The sequence below is a fragment of the Gracilinanus agilis genome, chromosome 2 (assembly GCF_016433145.1).
Source record: "Gracilinanus agilis isolate LMUSP501 chromosome 2, AgileGrace, whole genome shotgun sequence".
In the NCBI taxonomy this organism is placed as follows: domain Eukaryota; kingdom Metazoa; phylum Chordata; class Mammalia; order Didelphimorphia; family Didelphidae; genus Gracilinanus; species Gracilinanus agilis.
In genome coordinates, this window is record NC_058131.1 from 323,667,008 (window position 1) to 323,677,007 (window position 10,000).

At 36.4% G+C, this 10,000-nt stretch overlaps 1 protein-coding gene across 1 annotated transcript in view; it reads left to right on the forward strand.

The window, feature by feature from the left end:
- C5 (complement C5) overlaps positions 1-10,000 on the forward strand; it is a 163,900-nt gene that overhangs the window by 55,196 nt on the left and 98,704 nt on the right. The window contains exons 3-7 of the mRNA XM_044659769.1: positions 1,034-1,116; positions 1,917-2,007; positions 5,535-5,649; positions 7,792-7,918; positions 9,506-9,621. Coding sequence (XP_044515704.1) covers positions 1,034-1,116; positions 1,917-2,007; positions 5,535-5,649; positions 7,792-7,918; positions 9,506-9,621 — 532 coding nt within the window. The remainder of the gene's footprint in view (positions 1-1,033; positions 1,117-1,916; positions 2,008-5,534; positions 5,650-7,791; positions 7,919-9,505; positions 9,622-10,000) is intronic.

The window sequence follows — 10,000 nt, forward strand, 5'->3', positions numbered from 1 at the left end:
CTTCTTTCCTTTCTTCCCTTTCTATTTCCCCCTCTCAATCCAGCAGAGGGTGCTAGAGTTTCACAGAGTATTTTGAGATTCCTCCATATCTCATCCCTTCTCCCACTCCCATTACTGGATTTTTTCGGGGGAGGGTTAGGGAAGGGGAAGGAAATTGTGGAACAAAAATTTGATAATTGCACAGTTCTTTGAAAATAAAGAACATTATTTAAATAGTAAAGGATATTTCCAATAATAACTTTACATCAAGTTTAGATGATTAGTTTCTCACAGCTCCAGAATTTCATCATTTGGAGAGCAGTATTCTGTACCAAATGCCCTGGGCAGCAGCATTATTTATTTTCTAAAGTTTATAATTTATTATTGAAGTTAGACTTCAGAATTGGCCCATGAATAAAATCTTATTCAATTCAATAAACATTCGAGAAGACATTGCTAGGAATTAGCACTACTCGAAATTGAACAGACAACTTAGACATTTGTGATTTTTTTTCTACATTCTGAAAAGTGAATATTTAACTTGTACCCTAGACCAATCCAGAAACTCAGTGCTTGTGACTCTATTAACCTCAGTAACAGGCACTGAATAGATAAGCTCCAAGTATTTGTTGAATGAATCTTGTGCTAGTTAAGAAAGGGAATTTGAGTGTGCAATAAACATTCTCTGCCATTTAAGGAACTTGTCAAATAATTGATATATTTTTCACATGACAGTTATTTATGATAAACTATAGCAAATAAACTGAAATAAACCTAGTGCCTGGCAGGCACAGTGCTTTCTGAGTTGAATTGAATAAAAAAGGAAAATGCAAACTTTAGTTCCATGGGCTTAATTTCCTGTAACCCATTATCAAATTCAGTATTATTGTAACTAAGTAGGAGAGACAAAATATATATGTGAAAGGAAAGGTCATGGTGAATTAATATGAATTTTATCCCTTCTAAAAAAATTGTGTTCAGCATCTACTGGTTAAAGGTGAAAATTTTATTAACTGATAAAACTCCAAGTAATTTTAAGTATTTTATTTCCTAGATATGGAGTGTGGACAATTAAAGCCAAATACAAAGAAGACTTCACAACATTAGGCCTTACACATTTTGAGATTAAGGAATATGGTAATTTCTGGCAACTACTGAGCTTTTTGAAGATTGTGTTTTAAGGATTTCTTTTAAAATGCTTTATCTTCTATAAAACTTTACATGATAAAGTCTTTTAAAATGAGAAGCAGGATAGTATTGTTGCAATAATCATCATAATGATAAATCAAATGAATAAGACACTTTGCAACATTCTGTGAACTAGAAAACAGGACTTTGGGGTTGTAGTTCCGGTTTTGGCACCAAATCTGTAATCTTGGGCATGCCATTTAACTCTTCAGGCCTTGATTTCCTCACTAAAAATCATACGATGTTTTGTGTTATTATGTTTTATATTCCCAACTTAATCATAATTGTTGCTGATAATAATCATCAGAGTTCACCTATGTAAGACATTGACATTTGCAATATGATTTCTTCAAATCATCTTTAAGAAATATTATTCCATTTTGCAGATGAGGACACTGAAACAGAGTGTAGTGGTGATAAATTTACCCTGGCTCACAAAGCCGTTAGGTGGCAGAGCCAGAAAATCATACCTACAGTTCAAGCTCCCACTCTAAATTTTGCTGTAGGAATTAATTGATCACAATCACTAGATCAGAAAGATGGAATAATAATAATTATTTTTTCCTATCTTAATAGTCTATCTAAAATGTATTTAAAAGCCACTCTGTTATGCTTTTAGAAGGAAGAAATATTAAAAAGTAAAATTTTCCTGTTTTAATACTCCATCTAGCTATAACAAAAATGACTATTCTGTTATGTTTTTAAAATAACATTTCAATGTTACATGCTATCTTTATTTTTATTTTCAGTGATGCCACGCTTCTCTGTATCAATAGAACCAGAAAATAACTTCATTAGCTACAAGGAATTTGAAGAGTTCAGTATTACTGTAAAAGCTAGGTAAGAAAATAATTATTTTCAAATTTATCAATTTTTTCAGTATGAGGAATCCCTTTTAGCATAAAAAAGTGAGAGGAGCTATTCTATTAGTATACATGGGCTTAGAAGATATATGATGACAAAAGGAACATGAATCTAGTAACACTTTTAGATGAATTTATATTTAATTGGTCTCTGTTTTTTGATTTTGAATTGAATTTGAAAACTATTGATATAATGTGTAAGAGAGACTATTTATTCTGTCTACAGAAGGTATGTTTGCTTTAGAGTTCACCGAAAATATGGAGACCATTCTTGAAGAGCTCTCTCTTCTCTCCTCCTCTTGCCTCTGGCATGTCCCCCACTATCTCCTCCTTCACTCCTGTCTCTTTATCAAGAGGTAGTCCTTCTACTTACCAAGGCTACCCCCACTATACGTAGCCTCAGTCTTATCCCCTCTTTTTTTTAGCTCTTTTCCTGTCATCCCCACTCTAATCTTCATTCTCTCCATATCTATTGACTCCTTTCCTGCCACCTACAAACAAACCCATTTCTTCCCAGTCCTTAAAAATAAACTTCCTCATTAGTTCCTACATGCCAATCAGCTATCCTTCTACATCCCTCCTCCCTTTTTCAGCTGAACTCCTTAAAAAGCCAACTACACCCAGGGTTATTGCTTCCTCTCCTCTCCTTCTTTCCTAAACTCTCAGCAATCTGGACTCTGTCCTCATCATTCAACTGGAATTGCCCACTTCAAAGTTATCAATGTTTTTGTTTTTTTTTAACCCTTACCTTCCATACTGGAGTCAATACTGTGTATTGGCTCCAAGGCAGAAGAATGGTAAGGGCTTGGCAATGGGGGTTAAGTGACTTGCCCAGGATCACACAGCTAGGAAATGTCTGAGGCCAGATTTAAACCTAGGACTTCCCATCTCTAGGCCTGGCTCTCAATCCCCTGAACCGTCCAGCTGCCTCACAATGATTTCTTAATTAACCAGTCTCGTGACATTTTCTTGTTCATCATCCTTTTTTGACATTTTTGTAGCATTTGACACAGTTGACCCTCTTTCCTAGGATGTTCTTTCTTCCTTAGCATTTTATGACTGCTTTCTCTTGGCTCTCCTTCCATCTGTCTGAGCACTCCTCAGACTCTTGGGCTAGGTATGCATGCAAATCAATTCTATTCTCTGTGTTTTCCCCAAGGTTCTATCTTGGACCCATTTCTCTTTTCATGCTATATTATCTCACTTGGTGATGTCATCATTTCCTATGCATCACTACATGGATAGTTCCCAGATCTATTTATCTAGTCCAGGCTTTCTTCTGCACCAAATCTGATTTCATGAACTGCCTGTTGGACATTTCAAATGGATGTCCATATGCATTTCAAACTGAACATGTTCAAAACAGAAATCATTACATTTCCGGAACTCCCAAATCCTCATCTCCCTTGAATTTCCCTATTGTTATCAAGAGGACACCAGCCTGTCATTTACCCAATCTCAAAACCTCAGTGTCATCCTTAGCTATTCCTTCTCAAACCTCACATATCCAATTAGTTGCCAAACTTTGTAATTTCTTTCTCTACAATGCCTCTGGCATATGTCCCTTTCTCTTTACTCACATGGCTACCACCCTAATTCAATTCTTTATCATCTCTTGCTTGGACCATTGCAATCATCTTCTAATTGATTTCCTTGACTAAAGTTTATCTCTGCTCCAATCCATCCTCCACTCAGCTGCCAATTGATTTCCCTAAAATGTCCACTTTTCTGCTCATTAAATTCTACTGGTTTCCTACTGCCTACAGGATCAAATACCAAATCTGTTAGTACTGCAAACTCTTCACATACCATTCCCTTCCCGTTTTTCTTTCTATCATATTTTACTCCTCTCCATGCACTCATTGATGCAGTCCTACTGGACTACTTGATCTTCCTTGAATATAACACTTTATATCACATTTCTACACTTTTATCCTGGCTGTTACTCACATCTAGAATACTTTCCTTTGTGAGCTCAAGCTTTTAAAATCTTTAACTAACTTTAAAAAAATAAACTCTTAACTTGTCTTTCAACTGATATTGAGAACTGCTTCTAAGGCAGAAGATTAGCAAGGCTAGGAAATGGGTGTTAAATGACTTGTCAAGTGTCCCACAGCTAGGAAGTTTCTGAGGTCGGATTTGAATTCAGGGCCTCTCATCTCTAGACTTGGTTCTCTATCCACTGGGGCTGCTTATCTACCTCCAGAGTGCTTTTTGATGATAAAGCACTATGTCCACATCATTAATATATGCCTTGAGGGACTGGACCTGTGATTTCACTGGCTTAGAGACATCAGTCTTTTATCTAGAATCATAGAACTTAAAGTTAGTTGATTGACTATTATCTTGTTATGTTAGGCATAACAAGCACTAGTGAATTATCTTAAAATAACAGCAGTATATGGGTAAAGGCATAACAAACACTAGTGAATATATATGGTCTATGGGAATGTATTTAGGCAGCTATGGAGGACCTTGGATAAGGACAGTACTAAGGTGAGTAAGCTCTTTCTCCAAACGCAGGTTAGCCCCTTCCCTGCAACTTAGATAATTCCAGACAGTTACTAAGAATTCTGGGAGGTGAACAGCCACTCAGTCCAGTGTCACATGGCTAAAATGTGTCAGAGGCAGACCTTGCACCTTGGTGCGCCTGGCTTCAATGTGGGTTGTCCATTCCCTTTTCTTGGCAGCCCATAAATACACATTTATATAGCACCTTAAAGCTGAACAATATTAGCTAAATTTTACATAGAGGATTTAAGATTTACACAGTCCTTTGTATACATTCTCTCATTTAATTATCTCACTTATAAAATGCTTTGTTCACAATTTCCTGGAGAGATTAGTACTATATAGTATATATTATTACTCCTATTTTATAGAGCAAGCTTTAGAGAGATGGATTGTCTTGCCCACAGTCAAATAGTGAATAAGTAGTAGTGCTGAAACCTCAACTTATTCTGGAAAGTCCAATGGGAAGGCAGAAATTCTCTTCATTCATTCACCAGGCCAGGATTCAGTAAATCTGGATCTAAATCCTTTTTATGTGACCTTGGGCATATTAGCTTGGGAAATAGCTTAGGTGGCTCAGTGGATAAAGTGTAGCTAGGCCCCAATTAGTGCAAATAATGACTCCTATGAAGTGGTTACATGCATTTCTACTGGGCTTTGAATCAGGAAGGCCTGAATTCCAATCTTGCCTCATATACTTACTAGCTGTGTGACCCTAGGCAAATAACTTAATGTGGCTCAGGCTCCATTTCTTCACCTGAAAAATTGAGGTCTTATAGGTTCTCTTCTAGCTCAAAATCTATGATCCTATGATCACTTGGCCTGAGTTTTCTCATCTGTAATAATCTCTGCCTCATCTTTTCTCATCTAATAATCTCTGCCTTACCTATGACATAGTAAGGATCAAAACTGATATAAAGTTAAATATTTATTTTATTTTATCTTAAACTCATTACAGTAACGAAGTGGTTTAACTGTGTTATCATTTGTCAGCTATTTTTATAATAAGAAGGTCACTGAGGGAGATGTTTATATCTATTTTGGAATAAAAGAAAGTTTGCAAGAAGATGGGAAAGAAATGATGCATAAAGCAATGCAACAAAAACAGGTAAGAAGATGTCACAATCATATGTTCACAAATATAAAAAATGTTTATTTGACATACATACAAGTAAACATATAAACAAATAAACTATGGTCTTTAAACATGTAATCATATACATTAAAAATCTTAGAGTTATTTGAAAGAGTGTTACTTTGGAATGGCTGCAGTGTATGATTGAGGTTATACATGTGGGCTATGGGAATCCATTTAGATAAATATGGAGGCTCTCAAGTGAAGACAGATGGATACAAAGAAAAGTGGAAAAGAGCTATGGATTACAGGTTATAATATCTAAGTTGTAGTTCTGAATCAGATACTAATTTTCTTTGTGATCCTGTACAAGTTATTTCCGTTCTCTGGGCTCAACTTCTTCATCTGTATTAGACTAGATGATCTATATGGCCCATTCTAGTTCTTAAATTCTGTGATTCTAGAATAGAAGTGAAAGTGACACATTTTTTCAGATAATTCTAAATCTGTTTAGAATAAAAATTTAGCCTTTGCAAGACTATCTTCTAACAAGTTGTTTCTTATGCATATGTAAAGATTATACAAAATTACTTCATAGATATAAAGGCAGAGCCAATTTTTGATAACAGTTGATAGCAAGTCAGTCATAAAACAGAGGGTCCTACCCTCACTGAAGGGGTTTATATCACTGTAATAGAGAATGATATGGGCAAGGTTCAAGTGGAAAAGGAATCTCTCTAACTGACATGATCTCCCAGATTCTCCTTTTTTCAGATGTCCTTGACATAATTGCATCACTCCCTGAAATACTACAAGGTCTTCTTAATGTCATTTGTGGCTGGTAAAAAGGAGATTGTCCTAACAATCCATATGTAAGGGAAAAAAAGTAGATGAAGGAGGCCTATTGTTGGTACTAAAATGTTCAGGTGGATTGGTAACATATTGACTTAAGGTACCAGTTCACACATCTTGGAGAGTCATTATAGATGAACTGTAAACAGGGACCAGAATTGATAGGAGGAAGAAAGCAAGCTAGTTTGCATTTTAGGGGTATGTAGCACTCTCAAAGTTCCCAAGATGCTCCCTGAATTAAAATTCAATCTATTTAGCACTAATATGCTTCTGGGAATGCTCTATCACTGCAAAATATGAAGCAACCCAAGATCCAAAGAATCTAAATTATGAATGATACATAGAACAGTAGAGAGTCTTACAGTGCTCATAAATTGGCTATAGAATATGGCAATGGAGAGGCAAGTGAAGATTTGTTAACAAGAAGTCATTTAAAACATGTTCCTTGGGAAATTTTTTATTGGAAAGAGAACTGGACCTCACAAGAAGTGAAGAATGACAGATGGACAGTTTGAGTGTCAAACTCAGTACCTATGGGAGGGTAAAAGATAAAGAGGAAGGGATCTAGTGCAGTGGATAGGTGCCCTTATGAAGAATTTATGAAATAAGTGAGACAAGGACTGACTACAAAGGACATCGATGAGTTGAGATCATATATCCATGGAAGTGTTGATGTATTATTGATGTATTCTGATCATTTATATTAAAAAAGCACTTACATTTGAGAGTTGATACATTTTAGACTAAAACAGTGCTGTGGACTTAAAAATTATGTGTTCAATTTTCCACTTTGTTTTGCTTGACCAGTACTTGAAAAAGAACTTTTTAATTTCCTATGACATTAGCCTCACTTCATAGGTTTCTTAAATTTACTTAGTTGGCCCCTCAGAGCCATTCTATTTTCTCCCTAGGCAATATGCCCTGGCTTTTGGTACAGAGTCACTTGGTGGAAAGTGGTCACTGAGTTTTAGATTTCATATTACAAATAGAAAACGGCAGTTTTGAGGCATCGGTACCAGTTGGGAGTCTTTCTAAGCAACAAAGGAAATTAGTGTAAGCCTTCATCAAAGCTTAGTATCTGGTAAAAAGGCAGTATGGAGGCAAAGCTGAGTATTAGGTCAAAATTCAAAGCATACCCACCAAAATTCAAAGCATACATAGAACTAGGGCAGTATTCCTCCTTCATACTTAGCTTTATTACTGTATTACATATGACTGCTAATATTGATAAGGGCTGATGATAATTTTTAGTCCGCTTAAAATGGACTCTATAATTTCCCATGTAGCAAATCATCTACCCTTTTGGTCTCTTTTGAAACACAGGTGACAAATGGAATCACAGAATTCACTTTTAATAGTAAAAAGGCAATTGAAGAATTACCATATCAAAGCCTAGAAGAATTAAATAACAAATACCTTCATGTGTCTGTCATAGTCCTGGAGTTAACAGGTAAGAGTCTGATCTTGTTTTTAGGTCAGAATGAGTGAATATGGTCAAATATTTAGGTGTTGTATAAGAGTTGTATAAAACATGTCATCAAGGGCAAGAATGGCCAGATAAGATGAAAAATCTCATATGAACTCAAAGCAAGATTTTACTGAAAGGCAGAGAGGTGTGTTGTGCTGGTACCCAGGAAATAATAACAGACTCATGTGCTAGGTGAAGTCTCTCTGTGGGATTTATGGACAAGAATTTTACAGAATTATCAAGAGAATTTTGGTTATGAACTGCTCCTGTGAAGGGTGTGGCCCTCCTGATGGGATTCAAGATGCACAAAAGAATGGTATCTATAAATAAAGTTATAAACATAATTTATATTGTACATATACTATATGAATCCAAGAGAAACAAAAAGATAGGAACAGTTGCTACACTTCTGTTATTATTTTACATTATAAAGTTCAGGAAGAAGGTGACAGGATTAGAAACTGGAAAATGACTTTAGAAATGATCTTGTTTGATTTTGGCAAATCTCTGGCACATATGCCAGAGTATGCCAGAGGGAGCTCCTCCCTTTCCCCTTTCTTCATGCTCACCTGACTACATTTCTCACTTCACCCATCCCTCTGCCTAGTGGCCCAATGGGAGAGCTTCTTCCCTCCCCTATCTGGGGTAAGGAGTGGGGCTCAAATGCAGCATGAATATTGTAGTTTTGACACTCAGTCTCCAATGTCTCTAAAAGGTTCACCATCACTGATCTAGTTTATTCCTTAATTTAAGCAGATAAAAATATTGAAGCTCAGAAAAGAGGAACTTCTATGTCCAGAATCATTTAGATAGTAAGTAGCAGAACCAAGATTCTAACTTAGGTCATCTGACTCTACATCCACTGTTCTTCTCGTGACATTGCTCTATTACCTCTTCAGAGAGACATAGCTAGTCAGGGTTGAGCTGTGTTCCAGAAAAACTGTAGCAAAGGTGGGATTTAATAGGGCTACAGATACATTTACATAGTACACAGTGCCTAGCATACAATAAGCGATTGGTTACGTGCTTTCTCTGCAGTTTATAATTAGGTTTTAGAAAATGGAATTTCTGCATCTTTGAATATGAGAGAATTGGATTCAGTCTTCAAGGACTCTTCCAGCTGTACTATTCTATCTTTTAACATGTATTCTAACTAGGTGATGGAGTGGATAGAGTGCTGGGCCTGGAGTCAGGAAGATTTATGAGTTCATCAAATCTTAGACGTTTCTAGCTGTGTGACCCTGGACAGGATATTTAATCCTATTTGCCTTAGTTTCCTTATCTGTAAAATGAGCTGGAGAAGAAAGTGGCAAACCATTTTAGTATCTCTGCCAAGAAAATCCTAAGTGGGGCTATGAAGAGTGAGACACAACTGAAAAACGACTGAACAAGAAATTTGTCTCCTGGGTTCATGGCTTTTTCTGCTTCCCCTATTACTCCTATGTAGATGACTTTTTTAGAGAGTTCATCTGAAAAATGGAAGAGAGATATAAGACAATAACTAGTAGGAATGATGGGATCTAATGAGTTGCTGTTGTTTTTTTTAATAAATACTTAATTGATTTTTAGGTGGATTTTATGAAGAAGCTGAAATCCCTGGAATTAAATATGTCCTGTCTCCATACCAACTGAATTTGGTTGCTACTCCTCTTTTCTTGAAGCCTGGGATACCATTTCCCATCAAGGTGAGATGATTTTTTAAAAATGCAGGCAACTACTTCTACCTTGGTATAGAAGGTAGTGGAGGTTGGGGCAGGGGTTAGGAAAAATGGAGTAAGAAACTAAAGAAAAAAAGAGTTTACAGAGTAGCCATCCATTATAGTCAATTTCCTTCTAAGTGCGCTCTCTCTCCTCTCTCTCTCTCTCTCTCCTCTCTTTCTCTCTTTCCCCCCTCTACACACACACACACACACACACACACACACACACACACACACACTCTCTCTCTCTCTCTCTCTCTCTCTCTCTCTCTCTCTCTCTCTCTCATATATATACACATATACCTTCTGGGCTACCATTAGTTCTGTGTTCTCTAGGACAGGGAAGAAGCGTTTCTTACAGGGA